Source organism: Gallinula chloropus, assembly GCF_964237585.1.
Source record: "Gallinula chloropus genome assembly, chromosome: 3".
Lineage (NCBI taxonomy): Eukaryota > Metazoa > Chordata > Aves > Gruiformes > Rallidae > Gallinula > Gallinula chloropus.
The window spans coordinates 103,138,436-103,163,190 of record NC_140087.1 but is presented as its reverse complement, the minus strand read 5'-3'; the positions used below and the strand labels follow the sequence as shown (position 1 = coordinate 103,163,190).

Below are 24,755 nucleotides of genomic sequence, written 5' to 3'. Positions count from 1 at the left end.
TTGTTTACATGGTGTACTGAATTCAGGCTTGTGTAATTCTAAATCCCAGGATTTATACATATAGACTGTTAAAACCTGAAAGACAAGATTTGACTGAGGTGGAAATATAATTCACTGTGTTGGTGAATCTCAACTGAAGGTTTCAGAGGGAGAGAAATTAGAAGCCTCAGCTTGAGCCTGTGTCCAAGGGTCAGTGCAGGCTCTGAGCTGTGGTCAGGCTCTGTGTGCTGCAAAAGCTTCAAACACTGCCCTCTGGGCCCAAAAAGCCATTGTCATTTTATGGTAAAATCTCTAAAGGGAAAAAAAAAACAACCAAGCATTTTCATTATATTGCAGATTACTATATCTTTAGTTTATACGTATGTTTTAGAGATAACTTAGGTTTTAAAACAAATCTTAAAAGTAAGTCAACCAAGGGTATACACAATAATGAAAACAACTACTTAATTTCTATCTTTGCACCTTTGTGTATCATCCTATTTGGCCTCATGCTCGTTGAGCTATAAATTTAAATATGTAAGCTTATCTAGCTCCTGTAGACCTAGATAAAAGCCTAGGAATATAGGTTTAAGTGTGGGTCTTATTCGTAGTCTGCTATGCTGACATGAGCTGCTTTTTATGTTTGGAGCTGAGCTTACAACAGGTATTCTAACCACTGGCATTTGGGAAAACTCTCCCAGAGCCTATTTGGGCACCACAGCCATTTCCTCCCCAGCCGCAGGAACCTCCCTAAATTCCTTTAAGCTGCCAAAAGTCTTTTTAATTGCTGCACACCTTCAGTCCATTCCCCAGTGAAGAATGGGCAGTGGGGCTTAAATGTATTTATCTCTGTTTGGCTCTCACCTTTGTTTTAATTCTTGCTATTGAGTCTAAGCCCAATACTGAACTCATCTGCTGCAGCTGTTGCTGTTCTGCTGCCCTGTCCTACTTTCTGCTTAAGCCTATGTTCCCCAAAAAAACTTCTCTGCAATGTTCTGTGGACTGAATGGAGCATCAAGGCAGTGCTAACTGCATTCCCCTTCACTGACAAGCTCTTCCTTTTACTGGATGTCCTGAATTTGTAGTAAAGTGCTAGCGTTACATGTTCTGTACATTCTTTACAGGCTGAGTTCCTTATCTCACCTCACTCTTTGCAGTACTAAAGTATTTCCTTTGCTGCAATAAGCTATTATGTAAAGTCTACAAATAAGCTTATGATCCTGCCAAATTACATTCACCTGAAGAGGAAACGGTACATCTCTTTTTCCACTTACTCTGATATTTATTTTCAAAGGGTTTCACATCACTTGCCTCTTGTAAGCACCTGTATATAGATTTTTCTGGTACCGTTGCATGTACATATGATTGGTTAAGTCAAATATATGTAGTTAGCAGTTGATAGTAAAGTAGTAGGGCATATATGAGTCCTGTGTATGATCAGGCATCCTGAAAATACAGACTCACTATTCCAATGGTATAAGGATTTGTAGCTGTTTCCTTATCTAATCTGCTTAGGACAGCAGAAAAATATTGTAATAACTTTATAGTTGAAACAGACTGCTGCTGTGTGTCTGCATTCTGCATTTCACAGGGGTTATAAGCACTCCCCGTAGAATGGAAACAGAAGTGTTCCAGGGTTTTAAAATATTCTTATCAATTGCACTGAACTCTCATTTCATCTGTTACATTTAGGTCAATATAAGCTTATGAGACTTGATAACAAATATTATAGTGCCGAAACCAAAATCTGAAAGTCCTTTCTGAAATCCTTGCCTGCATAAAAAATCTCTTCTGGTTTAATCAAGTGTGATTTTAAACTGGGGTGAACTGTACAGAGCCCTTTGTGAAGATTCTCAGTTCAATTTACAGCAGGATGATTTCTTCTTTAGCTTAAATTGCTTAAGGGTTTTTTTTTTTAAATGACAACGAAATAAACTAGGTTTTAAATTGCGTAAGACTGTCCAAATGGTTGAGGTGGAATGGTCTAATTTTAAGACTGATGGATTGGATATACTGGTGCATCTTATATATCCTGTTGTTAAGATGCTATTAATCATGCCTGCCTGTAGCAAAAGACTTGGAAAAGATGAGAAAAACCATTGTTCATTTTTGATAATAGCTTATTCTCAAAAGGATTGAAAAGTCTGTAGAGGAAAACATGTTCATAAAGAAGGAGTCCTTGTAGTACCTCAGACAGACTGGAAAGGAATGGTCTCATGGCTCCTTATTCTCCTTTATTCATTTAAGTGGCATGGACATTTAGAACCAAAGTTTAGTCAATTCCTTTAATTAATTCTTATTCCCATATCTCTTGATTTGATCTTTAGAGGGTTCAGTCAGGCTTCAGTGATGCAGCTGGTCTTGATGGAAATAAGAAATAGCCATTGCAGATCACTGAAGATACCTAGCATTTAAAAAATGCATGAAGCAGAGATTGTCTGTCTACAGATCTCAAAACATTTGCCAAAAAAAAATACTGAGAACATATATTTAGATATGAAGTATTTAAAATATAAGACCCTTTAGATAGGATGTCCTAACCATTTATTTTTTAACTTAAGGAGATAGCCAACAGTTGTGCTAGCCATGTGCAACCACAGCAAAGAGTAAATGGTAAGGAGCATACAGACTGAGCTATGACTTCTGCACCAAGGGTCATAATTTTACCTAATTTGTGTCAGAAGAAACTATGAAAAAATTATGGTTTTTATCTTTTACAAGCAGAAAGATTGACGTGTGTTGTCATCTTCTAATTTGGTCTTTAAGATATTTAGACTCATGTTAATACTTACACCTTCTAGTCAAGATTATGGTCTTACACTTGTTCCTGTGAAAGATGCAAAGCAGGAGAAAAAGAGAACTGTCTTTAAGGATGCTGTTTTGAGTTCTTGTCCAAAGAACACAGGCTGTTTCTTACACAGAAGAGAAACTTCAGTGGTATAGTGAACCCCAGAGATTTTACCAACTTACATTCTGGAAGTGTTGCCATATTTTAATGTTTTCTAATGAATAACTGAACTGGTCCAGATGAAGACCATATGAGAACTTCATTTTACAAATTCCGGTTTAATTTATCTCTTTCAAGGTTGCATTAATCATGTTTGAAGTTTGGCCCTGCTGAGCTCCTCAGAAGTAGATAATGCTTACTGGCTTTAAAGAGCTAAAATTCAGCTTAATGGAACATGACAGCCCCGTTGCACTGAATTTGGGGTTGCTTAATTCCTGATTTTACGAAACTTTCAAGTCTCTGCAGAAATCTATGTGAAGCAAAAGTTTACAAGCATGGACCAACTTTGATGAAAGCACACATGTAACTAAAGGGTAAAAGCCAAAGTCTGCATGAACTCTGGATTCAGCTAGTGAAAAAAACCTGAATGTTACAGAAATCTGATGTTTCAGAATGCAACATCTGAATTTGTGCACGTTTTTTTGAATTTGATTGCTTTCTTCAAATGAAGCTAAAACTCAAAACTCAGGCTCAAGGAAAGAGACTTTTTGGAATTCATGTTGCATTCTTCTGTTCAGTAAAAAGAACATAAATTAATTCTTCCTTTGTCTTTTCTGTGATTTAGTGTAGCAGTTCAAATACCAGCAAATGATTATGCTTAGCATTATAATTTAGCTTATTCTGTGGTGATCACAATCATCTTTGCAATGTGTAAAAAACTACCCATTTTCTTTGATTACTCTAATGTCATTCAACTGTTGAAAATTCCACTGATGGCTGTATCAGTGTCTTCTCTGACTGGTGCTGTAGTTTGGTGTTTGGGAGTGTTTGGTGGGTTACCATTTCTCTGCAAGATGCCAGCATTACTCCCCGTTCTACACATTTCTTTTTCCTTAAGCATTTCCTTCGCTTCATGGAGAGGTGGAAGGGTCTCTCCATGGTGCGACCTCATGACACTGTGCAATGGGATTAAAGCAATAGCCCTGATGGAAAACAAAACATCTCACTGTACTGTTAGCCATTACCTAAACATATACCATGGGGGTATTCCATTTACTGTCAACCCTACTCATTCCTGGTAGTGTGGGGATGTCAGGCTGCTGCTGGAAATCTCCACTTAGCTGATGATACTAGAGATACCCAGAAAGCATTTGAGTGGGTAGGTGAGGTAGCTGACAGAAACAATATATGAATGAAAACAGTATGTTTGTCCTCAGTGTGGAATCAAGCTCGGGTTTAGCAATGGTTAGAGGTCCCTAGGGCTGGCACCTGTGGTAACAAGGACTGAGCCAGTTAATGTTTTTTAATGGGCAGCTATATCTTTCCTGTCAGTAACACCGCTCCGTATCTGTTCCATTATTATTCCAGGTGTCCAACCCCTGGGTGTGATGGCTCTGGGCATATTACTGGAAATTATGCTTCTCATCGAAGGTATGTAAAGAAAACTGTCTTTCCTGTCTCAGCACTGAAATGGGATTGAGTGCTGTACATACACTTCCTTCTAATTCATTCTATTTATCACTGGTGAATAATTCTCACTTTCAGTGTGGTGCACTACCCAAAACCAAAAAGGTAGGAAGATTTTAGCTAATATCAAGCAAAAACTTTGCAGAGAAGGAATCCAGTTTTTCTACCTTCTCTGTTAAGCCCAGGGAAGCAATTCAGCATATATAACTTTCTGCTGTTTTACATTCTGAATGCCTTGATCCTTCTCTCAATCTTAACTTTTCTGGGCTCATATCCCGTTCTTGCATTTTTTCTCCCCCAAATTATATTTCCTGATTGTTCCTGTGAATCCCTTCCAGACTCCCTCTTTATTTCTTGAAATACAAAACTGGATCCAGTTCTTTACCTCCTCTCCCACCTGAAATCTTACCAGCTTTAAACAGAAGGAAATAGCACCTCTCTGATCTCATATGATGAACTAGTCTTGTTATTACATTTCAGAATAAAGCTTGGGTTGTTTTTAATCTTAACGCATGTACATAGCAATGTCAAGCCAGCAGAATGGAAAGAGAATGGATTAACACTGTTACCTTAACTGCCTAAACTATAACTGTGGTCTTTACTAAGGGCCAAATCTTCACGTTTACTAGTTAGGGTAGTTTTGGTAACCTGAAAATGAATTGCAGTGGTGCCACTGTAGAGGCTGCTGTGTTACAAATGCTGTATAATTAGCAATTCCCTCCTGGCTGCTTGAGAAGCATAAATCAGTAGAGAAAAGCTGCAGTGTGTTTTGTAAATAGCTATCCACTGTTTTGTCAAAAAGCAGCAGTGTAGCCCACTACTCTTTTGTTAGTAAAAGCTCTTTACTGCCCTGCGTGGCAATACTGTTGAATCTGGATATTTGCTTGCTTCACCAAGTCCCCGTTAGGATTACAATTGTCTGTAACTAGTCAATGCACTAATTCCCAGTTTAAATGTATTCCCAGTAAAAGTAAAAAAAAGTTTATAATTAAAACATAAATAACACAGATATTGGGAATATGCCATACCTTTACATGCTGTATAAATGAAAATTCACAACAATTTCGGTAATGCAGAGTTAAGCTTTAAAAGTACAGATAACATAATAAAGGAGAAGATGTAAACATTTTACAAGCACCTACATGATGTAGGAGATTAAATCACTGTCAAAGAGATTTAAGGTCAAGTTTATAACTGCATTTAACTATGTGTGGATGTACCAGCTCACACCTATACCAACTATGTCCTTGGTGTAGCTATGCCCTGACCTTACTAGTTTTTACATATTTAACCAGAAACAAGCAGGACAGTGAAGATGCAGACGGCCAATTGTCACATTTTCGTATTTCATACCATCCCTTCCCACTCTTTTAGTTTCAGGAGGAAAGGAATGACAAACTTCGCTCCTAAATGGCTGCCAACATGTCTCCATATCGTTTTTATATAAAATGGCTGCTCAACAGCAAGCACACATGAAGGCAGATTTAATTCTGCCACAACTCGCTGTAGCTCCACACATCCATTCAATGTATGCAAGAAGTTACATTGCGTATACTGGTGCTGAATTTCCCTTGTTGTCTTTTATCTCCATATATAAGGAAATAAACTGATATAAAACAAAGTAATATGTTTACTTTGTAATAGCTTTTGGTTATTATAGGATTTAAAAAAAAATAAAGCAAAGGCTCATCCTTGACATATGTTTTCTTGGTGAATCTGCTGTCAGAGGAGAAATGAATTAATCATAACCTCAGAAGCTGTCTGTTGGAAATGTCTGTTTAGAAGACCTGAAAGGTCTCAGAATTTTCTAATAAATCATAGTGCCAGAATAGAAAGATCTATTGCAAAAAGATGATGCACCAAAATACCAATAAGTAGGTGATAATTAAATTGATTTAATATGTAGAAAGCACTAAATCATTAGTCAAGGCAGAAATTCTTCATTCAGATTTTGTTAGGAAAATGTCATCATCTACAAGCATACCCATCTGTACACCTACTAAAAAAAGTATTGCTTTCTGAGGCATTTCTATTAACTGTTTAGTTTTCGGATGAAAAACCTGATTATTCTCACACAGTGGATACGACTAGTCTCACAGATAAGCTAGGGGTATCTGTAACTCCTGTTCTCTTACCGTACTTTGTGCAGTCCATGTTGTATGGGGGGGCAATGAAGCAAGCTGTTCCCAAACTGCCCCCTTGTCCTAGACCCTGCTACCTCTCATTCTGAATCCCTCAGACTCTGTTGCTCCCTCCTGTGTCTTATGGTTTTATTATTTTCAAAGAAAACTGTTTTTAAGTGGCATGGGCTTTCTGAGGTTTGGTTTGTACACAGGGATCTATAGCACTTTGGTGTGCATGATGCAAGTTGACATGAACAGCAGCTTGCTTTAAGAAGGACAGCTGTATTTGAACTAGGAAATCAAATCAGATGAGAGCAAAGGTCCAAGCAACATGGTGCAGATGTCCACACTATTAAATTGTTAACACGTCCCCTGGCATTCCACTAATCTGAGGCACTGAAACTCTTCTAGGAAGTTCTCAGATATGATTTGGGGGCTCTGGATCATTCTCTATAAGCAATATGGGTGTAGCTGTCCTGCTTTTCAGAGACAGAGTCTAGCTGTATGGGTATGAGCTTGCAGATCTTGGGTTAAGACAGCAGCTGTTTACCACTACACATGTAGCCATGCCATCTCACTGAATGTTGCTAGGTAATACACTATATCCAATGTATGCCTCCCTTTCTTTAATTGGCTTATTTATGACTTGACAGCATATAAACTCTTTTTTTTGAGGGTCTGTTTTTCCAACATGGAATTCTGTCTCTGAGTGCATCACCCTTGTGATGGGCCTCCCAGTCCACACCAGTCTTAACAAGAAAAAGTAACTGAAAACCACTGTTTCTGTATCTTCTTCCTGAAGACAGGGTCTACTATGAAACACTGCAGTACCTCTTCTTATGCTGAAAACACAGAATTAATCTTCTATTTAGTTTCTTTCTCTATGGAAATTTTTCTTTTGTAACACTTCTTGTCTCTCATTGCAATTCTTTTGAAGTATTGATGGATTTCTTTATTAATGTTGATAGGTTAAGATGGAAATTACATGTAAAAGGATAAAGCATGATTTTTTGCTAGATCTATTTGTGTCCTCATATAGCAACTACTTAATAAAATCTTTAAATATCTATTAAAGTCATTTGCTTTCTATAATGAATTCTTCATATGCAAAAGGAAAGCTGCGCTTACAAAATCTTGTATGATTAAAAACATACTCAGTGTCAGGTTAAATGTAATATTGCTTAGCCTAACATATATCTTTGTTATCTTTTTGTCTGAGTTCTGAGCACCTAAACTCTTCCTCAGGAACGCATCATACAGCTCTGAGCTCTGCTGTGTTTTTATTCAACACTTCTATAGGATTCTTATGTGACAATTGAGAAGGTTTGATAGCATTTCTGATGTGCTCCTTAGAGAAATCTTTAGTCCTACCAAGAAATCCAAAGACTGCTGTTTTTCTGAGCCTATTCTTCCTTCCCTCTCAGATGCACAGAGTACGATGTAATTTCTCTCAGCCCTGAAACATTGCCTTTTAAAGCTGTCGCTGCTGCTGCTGAGTCAGCTGGATGGATTATTAGGCAGAGGGTTTCAGATCTGCTTTCCCTGGCTCCTCTGGGACTGCCTGTGTGTGTGGCCTGCACGGTGCCTGCCGTTCTTCCCACCATCTCAATATGAGATACGCGGATTCCCCCTCGTGGTTGCACAATGCAGCACTCCTTGCATAAAATACTTGAGCTTTGCTTTTGGAAACTGGATGGAATTACATATTCCGCCAGTCTTTCAAATAGAAAGCGTTTCCCTTATAAACTGTAACCAAGAGTGAGAAACTGCCTTTTAAAACGTTTTCTTTCACTCAGTCTTTCAGGCTGTCCACGAGCAAAGAAGAGTGGAATCAGGATAGCACAAAGCAAGGAAGACAAAGAAGATCAAGAGCCAATTAGGTGAGAACAAACATTGTCAAAGTGACTTCATGTGTTTTATAAGGTCATACATATCTTCAGCTTTTTACTCAGGCATAAGTGTTATTGTGTGATAGCTATCCAAGAGCCGATGGACATGTTGATTTCTCTGAGCGAACTGCACATCAGGGGTCTGTGATGATATATTCTAGCCATGGATACAATCTTCTACAATTTAGAAACAGTTCTAAATATTTTTTTTAACATGAAATTACAAAATTACATAGATCTTTATTTCCTCCCCCCCACCCCGTAAACCTGTTTACATACTATAGACAAACGATACATGCTGAATAAAGTAGCTGTGGAGATAGAAAACGGAGTATTTATCTGAGGTTGCTGCAGCAAATCTGACTGCTAATGCAGTTGTAAGAGGAGGAAATGTCTACCTATAGGTCTTGGTTTCTTCTTCAGAGGTGCTCTGATACCAGTGGACACTGAATTCAGCTGGTTTAGTGACTGCTTAGACCATTCAGTACTGGATCTTCAGTGGAGAGTTGTAGCAATATTTTGGTGTAGGACAAACAGTGAAGCAAACAGCCTTGTTTTGACACATTATATAGCAGCATACTGAAAAAAATATTATCTTTAAACATTTCATTTTGAAGATTCTAACCTATTTCTTCTAAGCCTAGTTGTTTCGTTTGTTGGAAGTATACAGAGCAAATGTATGGGGGAATTCCCAAGTAAAGAAAAACATCAGATGAATACAGAGCTGCCTTCACTGATCTGTCTAGACTGTAGAACATACTTTGTTATAGTCTCTCCTATTCAGAGACTGGTTAAAGGTGCTCAGCATTTCTGATGAAGCACTATGATCACTTTATACTTAACTGTTTATGCCTAACATTTTCATGAATTCTGACAAGTCTTCTTTAAATTCCGTACACATAAATAAAATGTACCAAGGATTATACTAAGTAGGGTTTTGTGCTTATAGAGTTTTTATGGGCAATTTCCCTGCTGAGTGGAGCTCAGTAGCCAACATTTCAATTCCAGTGTGATATTTACTGTAATGAACACCTGCAATTCAAATAGATATCTGTCCTTTTGTTGCAAATTGCACAATATCAACATCTGTGACTTCATCTACTGACTAGCCTTCTTACAGCTTATCAAATAACTTTTTTTTTTTTTATCAGTAAAGTTCTGCTTGTAATTTTACCCACTACAGGGTACCTTGCCTATTTTTAAGACCTCAGTGCAGGAGTGTTCTTTTCTTTTCATGTCGGGTTTATTTTGACTTTGTTGTAGAGGCTACCAGGTATATGATGGCAAGACAATAAAGTTTATCTCATCTATCTGCTATCCAGATGTCCGGTTCCTGGTTGTGATGGTCAGGGTCATATAACTGGAAAATATGCATCCCATCGCAGTGCATCAGGGTGTCCTCTAGCTGCCAAAAGGCAAAAGGATGGGTACCTAAATGGCTCACAGTTCTCTTGGAAGTCAGTGAAGACGGAAGGAATGTCATGTCCAACCCCAGGATGTGATGGCTCAGGACATGTCAGTGGTAGTTTTCTTACTCATCGTAGGTGAGTAACTATGCCTTTTTTTTTTTTCACTTATGTGTATTATTTAAGGTAGATTAGCAAGATTTGAAATGCAGCTTTTTGTCATGGCATTTCTCTGTTCCTTTGGAATACAAATCTTCCTACAGATGTTTGTAGATGATTGGAAATCAAGCCACATGAATTTTTTGATGCAAGTTCTTGCAGGTAGAGACCTGAATCTGAATCTATAGTGCACAGAAAATTTTAGGGGAAAAAAAGTCTGCATGACAATAACTGTAAATCAGCTGCAGGTTTATTGAGTGGCTCTGGACAAATTACCGTAGGGTATACTTTGCAATACACATCTGAACCCCCCTGGTTTTCAGAAATGTCAAACACTGTTGGCTCCCAAATATCAGAGCATGAAACTACAGAATTTAAGGAACCTGTTCCACAAAAACAAGTTTTTTTTATTCACTTGGTAATGAAAATGTTTGTTCAAAACAATAAAAGTAGAATACAGCAGATTAATTAAAACTAACAGAATACATATACTTAACAAAAGAAATACAAATCCCACTTTTTCATAAACTTAACAAAAATAAGAGAACTTCAGTGATGACATACTTCATTACTTTGAAGAGATTAAGGAAGAGAAAGTGTCCAGTCTATTAGGGATAAATCTCTCTGCCATTTTAGATATTAGCTTATGAGAAAGCAAGGGTGTTCTTGGAGCTTTGGTTGGGAATCTGCCTGAACATTACTGTAATGCTAGAGCAAATTTCTCTTTATATAATCACTAATATAAATTCTATTACTTCAAATATGTCAAGCCGATGTGCCTAATTTGTCACCCTTCTCCAGTGAGACCTCAGTTGAACTTCTGTACCTTTTACTTAACTAAACCAAGATGATCTTGTTTTTGTTCTAGATATAGAGGTGAAAAGTGTACTTATTCCATCTCTTGCCTGTAACTATCTCTGATTCTTTCTCTGATGACCCTTTATAGCTTAACTCAAAAGCCTTACTCTTACTGCAACCTCTCCAGACTTTGTGCACAGAGTTCCTATTTATTGTTTATTTTCAGAGCTGGTTTTCTACTTAGTTTTTGCATGGTACCTACCATGAAGGGATTCTCATCCATGGCCTGAGGTGCTACCTAAGTGTTCAATTGTATTACACAGCCTGCAGGTCCCATAGGCTTTAGGGGGCAGCAGAAGCATAAGGCCTGGCCATTTGTGCAGGTGTCCACAGGTGGATTTAAGTTTCTGACTTTCAGTAAAACATCAGTACTAGTGTTCATATTTCAGTTCAGCTTTCTTCATAATGGTGAACCTTTTATTTAACTCATAACAATCTGTGATTAAAATTTTGAAAATATTTTACCTTTACTTGAAAGATACAAGTACTGAGAGATGGTTTCAATGAGTATTTACATAATATTTACATTTTCAAGGAGATAAACCTTGCAACAAGAGTATCTAGCTTCTAAAAGGAATGTACTGATACTAATTTAACTGTTCTTAAAAATTAAGGGACAAATAGTACCTAGAGATATTTCTAATAGGAATGTTTTCATTAAAAATAGAATAAAATCTAAATATTTTTTTAAAAATACTTTTGTAATGGCAAAACTTAAATATTTAGTCACATAGAAGCCATGTGCTTTCTTGAGTACCGTTAGCTTAAGTAAAAATTGAGACATATAAAAGGTTTACCTTATAAAACCTTTTGAGGATAAGGGTCCCTTGTTAGAGACGACCACCAGAAGATGAAAAGTTCATAAAAAGACTGACTGAAGTAGACTGCTCTTACTGAATTATCTTGATATAACAAAGCACCAATATTCTTAGTTGTTGTGAGCAAGTTCAACAATTTGTTGAAGCTTCTATGAGCTATGGGAATATTAATAAAAAGCTGTATTATTTTAAAAATATGATTAATTCTTGTGTAATTCTTAAAATGCTGCTAAAAGGGCATTTGCTCACGCAAAGAAAAGCACTTGAAACCTTTTAAGATGCTTTAGGATAATTTATACGGCGTTTAGCTGTTGCTCGGAAAGCCACATATCTGCGGTAGTCCATTGCCATATTTACTGGCGTTAATGGTGTCTTCTCAAATGGCATTTCATGCTTGAATCAACTCTGAATCAAACTCGGAGCATAGGGTTGAGCTTTAAAAAATCTACTTATCGGTGAACAAGGTGCTTTTGGTCCTCTTCCAGTGAATGAAGTCAAGGGATTCTGGAGAGTTGTTCACTTCACCTGTGAAGTAACCACCTGCCTTTGATTAGAGTTATACCCTAAATGTCATCATCAGGGAGTGGGATCCTTCTGCCCACACACAGATGCTTTATGCCATTGGAAGTATTTATGGGGCATGCAAGATGGCCATACTGTGCTGGCAAAAATGACTGTATATTTGTGAGGCATTCCCATTCTTTCTGACACTGAGGACTGAATGAGTGTAGCAGGGCATCTGGAAGGGTGCTAGACTTGTTAAATGAATGGGTCCCAGAGCTCCATGGCAGCTTTAGCACATAGTTCTTATGCAGACATTTAAATCTAAGTGTCCGAATCTGGAGTCCAGTTCCACCTAAATTAGAGATTATGCATTTCTTTACCTAGAGATGGAATATCCCCTCACTTTTAGCATATCCATTTTAATATAGGCTGTGGTCTCACCTTCTAGCTCTAACAATGTTTTACTGTGTCTGAAAATCTCAAATGCCAGCTTCTGAAGAGACACAATGCTATGACTGAAATGAAGCTTATCAACAGTCTTTTGCAGATACAGCTGTGTCCAGCATGCATGGGGAGAAAGAAAGGCTATGGCCATTAACTGAGTAGTTAAAATGTCTTCAATTTTGAAGTACGGCTTACTTCTCTTCTGATAGGTCGCTTTTCTTCCCCAATACAAATATTTTTCTATCAGCAGACTCCTGTAAGCATGTATATTAATTGCATGTGCAGTGTCCTTAATGTGTTATTTGAGACTTTATATTCCACTATTCACAGACAGCTCTTAATGTGCTTTTGTCCAAGAAGCTGTAATACTCTGGAAACTGGAAAGACACACTGGCTTGTGAAAATGATTCTGTTGATTTTTTTTAAATAATTAATTAATTATAGCTTTAGGGCAAAGATTTCTTAGAGCTGTACATAGTCTAGGTAATCCTGCTTTGGCAGGGGGTTTGGACTAGATGATCTTTCGAGCTCCCTCCAACTCCTAATGGCCTGTGATTCTGTGATTCTGTATGGTACCTTGTATATATAGTGTAATTCTGCTGATATCAATGAACCCTTGAGATGATCCACACCTCCTGGTAAATCAGTACTTAGTCAAAAACCTGGTAGAACTGGTGATATGTAGCCTGGAATTTAAATATATGCATATTTGTACATATATACTTCTGAAGTAGAAATAAGTAGTCAATTGAAAAAGTCACAAAATGCAGTAAGTTTTGAATCCTATCCTATGAACAAAAGCAGCAGGAAGGGTTTCTGTTTATTTAATGTCAGCCATGCCTGTCTGCAGAAATTCATGTGAATAGTTTTACTTTGTCAAGGAGTTTTGCATAGGAAAGCATGGCAACAGGGGGTTATCAGAGAGGACGTGAAGCGTAGGATTAAGAGTGCTATACTTGAAAAAGGAGCCTGAGCTAACAGGAGAGGCCAGTGTGAAATTAGGTGACCTATCAGCAATATGAAAATGAATTGGAAGGCATGTAAGCATAGAGTGAGTAGATAAGTAAATGAAGTAGTTTATAATGAAATGTAAATTGGTTATTATACTGCAGATTTCCAGTTTCGTTCTTGAACAGGCCCGTGCATCCTCACATTTGATTTAAAAAGATTTTCTGTATGGCATCATTTCTAACACAATGATCAGTTGGGGACTTTCTCTGGATATACTTTGATTTAGCAAACCTTCTCCTTAGCACAGAAGGGGACATGTGCTTGTGCTGACTTCAGTGGAAATTACATTCAGAAATGCCTTTTCATATCCAAAACAGTGCTCTTGTTACCATCTCCTGCCCACTTTTAAGTCAGTGTTCACCCATTTCAAACAGAGCAATGTAGCTTTTAAATGCCCTTTACTATGGAAAACTGCTGTTGTTTAACCCCAGTAGGGAGCTCAGTCCCACACATCCTCTTGCTCCTTCCTTCCCAGCAGGATGGGGAATCAAACCTGAGGAGTAAAAGCAAGAAAACACCTGTATTGAGACAAAGACAGTTTGCTAAGTAAAGCACAAGCTGTCCACACAAGCCAAGCAAAATAAGGAATTCAGTCACTACTTCCCAAGCATACTCTACTTTCTTCTTCTTCCCCAAGCTTTATCTGCTGAGTACGGCATCATATGGTACAGGATATCCCTTTGGTCTGTTAGGGTCAGCTGTCCTGGCTCCCCTCCCAACTCCTTGTGTGCCTCCAGCCTACTCGCTGGTGGGGTGGGGTGAGAAGCCGAAAAGGCCTCGGTTCTGTGTGACTGAAACACCCTTTTTTTCAGCACAGATCCAAAATATACCATGACACTAGCTACTGTGAAGAAAATTAACTCTATCCCAGCCAAAACCAGCGCAGCATGTGCCAGTAAAGCTACAATAAATTCTGATTTCAGCTGAGATAGAGTTAATTTTCTTTCTAGTAGCTGGCATAGTGCTGGATTTTGGATTTAGTATGAGAATGATGTTAATAACACACTAATGTTTTTAGTTGTTGCTAGGTAGTTGTAATGTCTGCACCAAGTCAAGGGCTTTTCAGCTTCTTACGCCCTGCCAGGTGCACCAGAAGCTGGGAGAGCACAGCCAGGAGAGCTGACCAGGCTGGCCAGACAGACATTCCCTGCCAGAGAAAATCAGGCTTAGCATAGAACTGGGGAAGTGAGCTGGGAGGGGGGATCGCTGCTCGGAAACAGACCGAGCATGTTGGCGTTTTTCTGCATGTGGTGAGCAAATGTATTTGTGCATCACGTTGTTATTATCATTGTTATTTTTAATATTATTATTATTGTCTCTCTTTGTTATCATATTAAACTGTCTTAATCTCAACCCACAAGTTTTTTTTCCATTCTCCTCCCTATCCCACTGAGAGCAGGGAGGGGTGAGTGAGCAGCTGTGTGATACCAGCTGGGGTTAAACCATGACATATACAAAGGATGATAAACTTAAAAGTATTTTCCCAATTTACATGCTAATGCTAAATAGAAATGGAAATGTGGACAAGGGGATTTTTTTCTTTAGTGTATCTGTATCCCCAGTGAGGACTGTGGGACTCCAAGATCCATAAACAGCTGTATAGAATATGATTTCCGTCTGAGCAGCAAAGACATTCTCCTGTGTTTGCAAAATATGTGGATGTGCTGGGAGGAAGCAGTGGGCACCATCCAGTGCCTTTTCACCTCTAAAGGAATCTATGTAAAAATTGTGAGAGAGTTAGGGGAAATATTTACATATGACTGGCACCTGCTATCCACTTCATACATAGGAAGGCTGAGCTACTGGCAAGGCTGTCAGAAAGCCTGCAGGAAGATAATAGCAGTGCACTCGGTTCAGCCATCATGTCACACACATGTCCTGAGGTGAAGGAGCACTGTCAGTATTGTTTCCTCCAAAAGTTCTAGGTTGGTCACAGCTCTGAGCTGCACAGCTGCATTGCTAAGCCTAGGAACAGGCAGATCAGGAAAAGATAAAAAGGTAAAAACTCAAAGCAGGCATATACCAGCACTCACATAGACCCTGAAAACCTCTGAGCTCCCAAACACCCAAAGCCTTTGGTAGATGACAAATGAAGAAAGGATGGAGATGTAGATTTTTCATGTGCAGATCCTTTTTCTCATGAAATATGCTTTGCTAGAAATAAATATTGTCTAAAAAAACCTTGACCTCAGCTCCCAAAGGAGAGATTTGTAAGTGCACCTACAGTCAAACCTCCTGCTCAGGGTCACAGCTTGAGCCTGTGCCTGTAGAACAGCATCTCAAACCAGGGTTTCTCTGTGGTGGATGTTGACATGCAGAATGCCAAAAGGGGCAGTACATCCTTAATCCAGATGCATTGAATCTCCAAACATGTGCTAGTGACTGCAAATCTGCTCCTTAAATTATTGTAGAGCTTTCAGTCTTTGTTTGCCTGAAGTCACATCCTCTCAGCATCAGCATTTCTCAAATTCACCATTTAAAAACATAAAACTACTTTGCATCAGTTCAGTGGGTGAATCTTATGAAAATTAGCTGAATGATTGCAAAGGGCATGAGAAGGCCTCAAATTGTTTTGATTTTTATGTTTTGTGTGTAGGCTTGCAACCTCTGTTATTTGAGCAAAATCAGTCCTGCGGAATCTTGGACCTGAAACAGCCTTTGTGTTGATGCAGCGTTGCATGGGGCCTATAGATAAGACAGCAAGACTTCCATTAATTGTCTAAGATACTAAATGTTAGATACTTCTCTCAGTTCATGGAGAAATTAAAGTGCACAGAATTTAGGTGGAGGCAGCTGGTTCCTAGGAGGTGACAGCTTTTCGGCAGGATAGAGAGCATATTAGAAATAAACCCTGAATTTAAAAAAAAAAAAGGTTTTCTGGTATTTGCAAGCAAACACAGAGAGGAAAACTTAGAAGCTTTATTAAACAACTGAAAATATAATGTAAATTGTATCAGGCCTGAGATTATATATATATATATATATATGTATATATATATAAAAAGATATATTGTGATGCACCGTTCACTCTGAACGAATGCAAATTAAAGATACCAGAAGATGCAGACTACTAACACAAAGGTTCGTTGCTATGAACCACAGTGCAAAAGTGAGATAACGTTGTGATAAAATACCTTGTGTAAAACCAACAAAAAAATAATTCCAAGCATCCCTTAAAACACAAAGTATCCAAACTGCCAGATAATTTCTCAGGATGCTCTAAGCTTCCAAAATACCATGTGCCCAGCAATTATATCTGTAGGGCACCAAAGATTAAAAAGCACTTTTGAAAGGCATTCCTATGCTATGTTGAAGATAATGTTGAAAATGGTAAAAAACTGCAGAGATTAAATCTTTGCTCTTCTTCCGTTTATCCACTTAAGAAATGTAACGACTGTCAAACTCCAGCCTTTTAAGAAATTTTTAACATGCAACTCATTAGATTATTTGATTTCATCTATTTCTAGCCAGGCTTCATGTCAAGACAACTCTTGTCCTTTGTTTTTGTTGCTACAGTGAGCTGACACTGCCACATTTGAGTCAACATTAATTCACTCTTAATTCTCATTGTTTCTCTTTTTCCCTGATAGGTTTTTAAAAGTTTAGGGACTTTCTTGTTTGTTTACTTTTAATCTGCCTGTCCCCTGCCTGCCATTGATTTATCTTGCTGTTTCCCACCTCTTATTTTTTTCTTCCAAGCTTTATATTGCAATTAATCAGGGGAAAGTTGTACAAGAGTAGAACTAACCAAACATTTAACAGTAGTTATAACTGACAATGATAAGCGTCATCATGGTGATATCATTGAAAGATAAAAAACGTGCAAATGTGCTGACATCTCCATGAAGGCAAGGAGAGAAACATAGCCATTAAATGTAATAATAATAATACACATAAAGAAGAAAAATATTAAACTATAATATCCTGCTGTACAAAGGATTTTTTGACTTAGGAATTTTTTGTTAACCCATGAGCTTGAGGGAAAAGTGTCTTTTAAAATCACTTTTCAAGACCTTCTTCTTTCCATCCTCCTGCTCTCCTACTGCATCTGTGCTGGCCCCCTTCCCTTCTCTGTCCCCACACTCCTGTTTGGTCTTTCTTCTGCACTTCTCGGTTCTCAGCATTTGAGGTATCAGGCCTTCCAGTAGATTTTCCAGGAACAGAATGCGTGATCACATCCGGGTTACTTCCAGCAAACAGCCTTCTGCTCTGGGCCCTGCAGCCCTGAATGGGGCTGATGGCAGAGAAGGCACTCCCAGTTGTCATACGCACCAAGTACACGGACAGTCTGGAAACCAAACATGGACTCACTTCTACTGAGCATCTCCAAGTGACAGTCTATCAGAGGCTTATAACTCTGCCAAATCTACATGTGTTTTCATGAGGACAGCAGAATGCATCTCTGAACTCAGAACAATGCCTAATGAAAGGTCAAGTCTTTCTTCAGTTCATGGAGAAATAGAGATATTCACTGAATTATAATTATTATACAATGTTAGACTGAGTTGTATTCCCCTCAGTATGGACAAAACGAGGTATATGTACAAATCAATGGTATACAAATCTATTCTGAGACATGGACATTTTTTTCCTATGAATATTTCCTTTGAAAAAAAAACAAAAACAAACCGAACAACTCCTGAGCCTGGCCAGACACCCACAATGGAAGATTACAGTCAGATCAGTTAAAACCTTGCAGAAGTCAGAAGTGACTAAATGCAGAGCCTGGTTGTTGAAAGAGGCCCTTTGACTGTGGGTAGTTCTGCCAGCATTTTTCATTACGAGCTGGAAGAAGGATGGCATAGCATTTTAATCAGATGTAGGGTCTATTTAAACTGGAAGGCTCCTAACAGAGCTAATCTAAAAGGACTTAAGAGGTTTACTTACCTTGGGAAAGTCAAGGAGAAAATAATGTGAAATTCATATTAGAAAAAGCAGACTGCACAATATAAACAAGAAAAATCATTTTGCTGAGGAGACCTGACAAATGACAGCAGACAGTAATTTGTACAGGTGCTTGCAATATGACATCTCCTTGATTTCAGGCACTTAGCAGAAGCTCTCTGGATATAAGCCTGTTTGTCCATAACCTATAAAAAAAGCAGAAATAACTGGATGGCTTTTTAGATTTCAGGTGGGACAAATTTTTCTCTTAAAGTACCTGTTTTCTGTCAGCTTTCTGTAGAAGTGTCTAGAGAAACAGTGCTTCACTTTTAAGTCCCCAAGTGGGCTCGGTTTGGTCACTAAATAGAACACTTGAAATTTTTAGCTGCCCAAGAATACTAATCAGAGATTTATAGCTAGACACACTCCTTACCTATTTATACACAGGGAAATCTCAGACTGTCTTCCTTTCATGTTTAAGTGAGCAGTAAATCCGCCTTCAGGTCATCTGTCCTGTTGTGTGGCACAGGACAGAAGAGAGGCTGATACACTTTGCAGTAGCCAGCTTCCAGCTCCAGGGGCACTCAGTGGTGCTAGTTCCATTAAGTGCACAGTCCTTGCCCATAAATTAATGCCAGGGCCACTGTAACTTGCTGCAGTGCTTACTTACTCACCAAAGAATAATGAGAGATTTTTGAACAGTTACTGCATCATTGGGCAAGAGCCAAATCTGTTTCCCTGTTCAGGGTCGATACAGGTCAGAGCTCATTAGTTCATATGAGAAGCCCACCCACAGACCCTCTTTGCTGACTAAGCAACTTTAATTAGCAAGATATAGCATCACAGAATCATTTTGCATGGAAAAGATCTTCAAGTCAAACCATTAACCTAGCACTGCCAAGTCCATCCACTAAAACATGTCCCTAAGGAGCACATCTACACATCTTTTAAATATCTCCAGGGATGGTGACTCAATCACTTCCCTGGACAGCCTGCTCCAGTGATTGGCAATCCTTTTGATGAAGAACTGTTTCCTAATGTCCAATCTAAATATTCCCTGGTATAACTTGAGACCATTTCCTCTTGTTCAGCCAGTTGTTATTTGGGAGAAGAGACCAACACCCACCTGGTTACAGTCTCCTTTTCTTCAAGATAAACAACCCCAGTTCCCTCAGCCACTCCTCATCAGATGCTCCAGCACCTCGATGTCTTTCTTGTAGTGAGGGGCCCAAAACTGAACACAGCACTACATGTGTGTCCTCACCAGTGCTGAAGACAGGGGGAAGATCACTTCCCTAGTCCTGCTGGCCACACTACTTCTGATACAAGACAGGATGCTGTTGGCCTTCTTGGCCAGTTGACCACACTGCTGGTTCACATTCAGCCAGCTGTGGACCAACACCTACAGGTCCTTTTCTGCCAGGCAGCTTTCCAGCCACACTTCCCCAGGCCTCTAGTGTTGCATCATGTTGTTATGACCCAAGTGCAGGACCTGACATTTAGTGTTGTTGAACATCATACAGTTGGCCTTGGCCCACTGATCCAGCCTGTCCAGATCCCTCTGTAGAACCATCCTGCCCTCCAGAAGATCAACGCTCCTGCCCATCTTGGTGCTGTCTGCAAACTTACTGAGGGTGCACTCGATCCCCTCAATCAGATAATTGATAAAAATATTAAACAACACTGGTACCAGTACTGAGCCCTGAGCAACACCACTTGTGACCATCCACCAGCTGGATTTAAATCCATTACCAGCACTCTTTGGGCCTGCCTATGCAGCTGTTTTATTACCCAGCAAAGTATATGCCTGTCCAATCCATGAGCAGCCAGTTTCTCCAGGAGAATACTGTGGGAAACAGTGCAAAGGCTTTACTAAAGTCTACGTAGAAAGTATCCACATCCTTACACTCATCCACTAAGTGGGTCACATTGTCATAGAAGGAGATTAGGTAGGTCAGGCAGGACCTGCCTTTCATAAACCCATGCTTACTGGGCCTGGTTACCTAATTATCCTGTACATGATACATGATGGCATTCAAGATGTTCTTCTCAATAACCTACCCTGGCACCAAGGTCAGACTGATAGATTTGTAGTTACCTAGATCGTCCTTCTGGCCCTTCTTGTAGATGAGCATCACATGGCTTGGTGAGCACTTCTGATTCCCTCAGTACCTTTGGGTGGATCTCATCCAGGCCCGTAGACTTATGTGTGTGTACCTGGTGTAGCAGGTCACTAACCAGTTCTCCTTGGTTTATGGGGACTTCAGTTCTGTTCCCTGTCCCTGTCTTCCAGCTTAGGGGTCTGGATACCTGAAGAACACCAACTGGTATAATGTAAATTTGCCACAGGACTACTCTGCCCAGCTGAAGAACGACGTTGGCACTACTCTTAAAGTTTTGACATTGCAAGATTCTTTTCTTCTGTTTGTTTTTTTTTTTTTTTTGTGTGTGTGTGTGTGTTTATGAATGAGAAACTTTTCTGTTCTATATTTATGCCTCGGGGGGATGCCTTTCAAGTTGAGTATGTTCTCAAAGCCTTTCTCTCCACTTGGCCATGTTTACAGTTTTCTGCATGCATAATTTCTATATCCATTTTTCTTACATGATTCTTGGTTTATTGTTTCATATGAGGGGTGGGCATAATTAAGCTGTAACACTATTTTACCTTTTAAATCTTGAATGAAAAGTCAATAGCCTGGTGCTTCACTGACCAGACTTTAATGCTACTTTAACCCTCTCCTCCAAAATAAACAAGTAGTTTTTTCCTAGAAGTCTTTCTAAAACAATGATCAGATATCACTAAAATAATATTGAGAAGTTTGCATTTTGTTTTAATCATAATGTCTGTATTTCCTTTATGGACATTCAGGCAGTGTTTTAATGGTTCTTAGTTCTGGAACAAATGCAAAGGTTTATTTAAACAGAAAAAAGTCCCAGCTACTTTTCTCAGTAGATTTGTAAAGCAGCTTGGATTAGGAGCTGCCACTTTCCATGGCTTTTAGTCTTTTCAACCTAGATTTCCCTCCTTATTGAAAGTTTAAGTAAAAGGTCTTCTACACCAACATTTAGGTTTTGAGTTATAAACAAACACACACACACACAAAGTGTGCTAGGGAAAAAGACCTAAAAAGGGTCACATTAGTCTGAATTATTCTTTTCCAATTAAGAATTTGGAACTTGAGCTGAACAGACAATTTCTTCTAACATAGCACTAAGGCAGTTGGGGTTGTATGGTGGGTGAGGAGGAGAGATTCCTCTGTGAATTGCAGCAATCACCATACAAACAAAACTAGCTAGTTTGCAAAACCTTTCTCCTGGACACCCTTTACTTCACAGCTCAGTAAGGAGCTGGGGAAAAGCTAGTCACCCCTGAGTGTAAATAAAAATGAGTGCTGGGCTTAGGAGGGTTCCTTTTATCTCTGCTGGAGTTGTGCATAGAGTATTTCATCCTTTAAGGTGTGTAGCAGAATTTACTCATGGGAATAAGGAAACCACTAAAGGTGACAGCCTTCAACAAATATCAGTGGTTCATGGATTTAATATTAAACTAAGGAAAGGGCTACTTTGATCACTGAGTTTGATCTCTTAATTTGAACTTCAAACATTACCAAATAGCTCAGGAACTTGGTCATAAAAGTGATGTTTCATTCATTAACAAAATAAAACTGTAGTTTTCACTATGGTCTGTATTTCCATGAATTTCAAAAGGATTTACATCTGGGGCTTGTTTTGGATGTGTCTCTAGTTAAAAGAGATTCCTTGAATGTAGCATGTTCCTTTCTCTAGTCTATGGACAATGTTATTTTTTTAATAAGCAGGAAAAGTGTTTCATTTTCTTAATGTTTTGAAAAATCACTGCAGTAGTAAATCCATAAACATCTTACAGTGTTCATAAAGTTAGGCCTCAGGATGCTTTTAGAGTACTCTGGGTTGGTGCTCTGATTTCTTTGCATCACATTCTTTCTTTATAAACTTCAGCACTTCACACACCAAATATAAAAGTTGTGTTTTATTTGACCTTTATCTCCTCCTTTCCCCCCATCCCTACTTCTCTGTTTGGAAAAAGATTTCTTCACTTGACAGGCCAAGTACAATTCCCTCAGCTTCAAGAGGGACCATAATGCATCTGTCTGCTGAGGCAAAAAATGTATTTAACAGAGCACAGCTGGAACCCAGATAACTAAGATCAGTCACCCGGATAATTGCTTCACTTGATCAATGATCCTCCACTCAGCTTCTCTAGTTTGCATCCCTGAAGACAGCACAATTACATTCTTGAAGCAGTTCAGGATTTTAGCCCACATTTCTTTGTTTTTAAAGTACATTTCTTGGCAAAATGTGCACTAAACATGAGCTAGATGTTCCTTTCAAACTTTATTCCCCAATAATTTTCCTTTTATTTTGGGACCATTTCACCTTATTTTCTAAATCCACTGAATAGATGGCTAGGCGCTGGTTGCAATAATGTAACCACAGTCCTAAACAAGAAAGAAATTCTTCACCTTATGTTCAACTCTAACAGATGCATTCACCATATAGCCTTTATTTCCATATATAGTCTTTCTGCATACCTCTTAGATGACTGAGTTTCCATTAGTTAGTACTCTTCAGGACAGTTATGGTAAGATGTAGCTATACATACGGATGCAGCTTATCATAGAATCATAGGGGTTGGAAGTGACCTCGAGAGATCATCAGGTCCAACCCCCCCTGCCAAAGCAGCTCCCCAGCTCATATTGCACAGATAGGCATCCAGACGGGTCTTGAATATCTCCAGAGAAGGAGACTCCACCACCTCCCTGGGCAGCCTGTCCCAGGGCTCTGTCACCCTCACTGTGTAAAAGTTCTTCCGCATGTTGGTGCAGAACTTCCTGTGCTCCAAATTGCAGCCATTGCCCCTTGTCCTGTCTCCACAGAGCACTGAAAAGGGGCTGGCCATTTCCCCCTGCATCCCATACTTCAGATATTTATAAACATTAATAATGTTCCCCCGTAGTCTTCTTTTCTCTAGGCTGAACAGTCCCAGCTCACTCAGCCTTTTCTCATAGGGGAGAAGCTCCAGGCCCTTAATCATCTTTGTAGCCCGCTGCTGGACTCTTTCCAGGAGATCCCTGTCTTTTTTATACCAGGGAGCCCAGAACTGGACACAATACTCCAGGTGGGGCCTGAGCAGGGCAGAGTAGAGTGGGAGGATCACCTGCTTCGACCTGCTGGCCACACTCCTCCTGATGCACCCCAGGATCCCATTGGCTCTCTTAGCCACCAGGGCACACTGCTGCCTCATGGCCAACTTGTCATCAACCAGGACCCCCAGGTCCTTCTCCACTGAGCTCTTCTCCAGCAGGTCATCCCCCAGCCTGTACTGATACAAGCTGTTACTCTTCCCCAGGTGCAAGACTCTACACTTGCTTTTGTTGAATCTCATCTGTTTTCTCCCTGCCCAGCTCTCCAGCCTGTCCAGGTCTCTCTGGATGGCAGCGCAGTGTTCCTGCGTGTCAGCCACTCCTCCCAGCTTTGTATCATCGGTGTACTTGCTGAGGGTGGATGCTATTCCCTCATCAAGGTCGTCAATGAAGATATTAAACAGGACTGGACCCAAAACCAAGCCCTGGGGGACACCGCTAGTCACAGTTCTCCAGTCAGATTCTGCTCCATTGATCACCACCCTCTGAGCTTGGTCCGACAGCCAATTCTCAACCCACCTCACTGTCTACTCATCTATCTCATGCTCTCTCAGCTTTGCTATCAGGATGTCATGGGAGACAGTATTGAAAGCCTTGCTGAAGTCAAGGTAGATGACATCCACTACTCTTCCTCCATCTACCCAGCCTGTTATGAGATCATAGAAGGCTATGAGATTGGTCAAGCACGATTTCCCCTTGGTGAATCCATGCTGACTACTCCTCATGACCTTCTTCTCTTCCAATTGCTTGATGATGGCATCCAGAACAAGCTGTTCCATCACCTTTCCAGGAACAGAAGTGAGGCTGACTGGCCTATAGTTGCTGGGATCCTCCTTCTTGCCCTTTTTGAAGACCGGAGTGACATTGGCTATCCTCCAGTCTTCAGGCATTTCTTCTGTTCTCCAAGACCTGTCCAAGATGATAGAGAGCGGCTCAGCAATCACTTCCGCCAGCTCCCTCATCACACATGGATGTATCCCATCCGGGCCCATGGATTTATGTGTGTTAATCCCTTTGAGACGCTCCTGGACCACCCCCACCTCAACCAGAGGGAAGCTCTTCATTTCCCAAACCCTCTTACTT

The 24,755-nt window shown here is 39.6% G+C and overlaps 1 protein-coding gene across 3 annotated transcripts in view; it reads left to right on the top strand.

Moving 5' to 3' along the window:
- MYT1L (myelin transcription factor 1 like) overlaps nt 1-24,755 on the top strand; it is a gene marked incomplete at both ends in the record, with an annotated part of 129,402 nt that overhangs the window by 92,621 nt on the left and 12,026 nt on the right. For all 3 annotated transcript variants that reach the window (XM_084262516.1, XM_084262515.1, XM_084262517.1), the window contains 3 exons: nt 4,295-4,357; nt 8,313-8,396; nt 9,728-9,949. In XM_084262516.1, the coding sequence (XP_084118642.1) occupies nt 4,295-4,357; nt 8,313-8,396; nt 9,728-9,949 (369 nt within the window). The remainder of the gene's footprint in view (nt 1-4,294; nt 4,358-8,312; nt 8,397-9,727; nt 9,950-24,755) is intronic.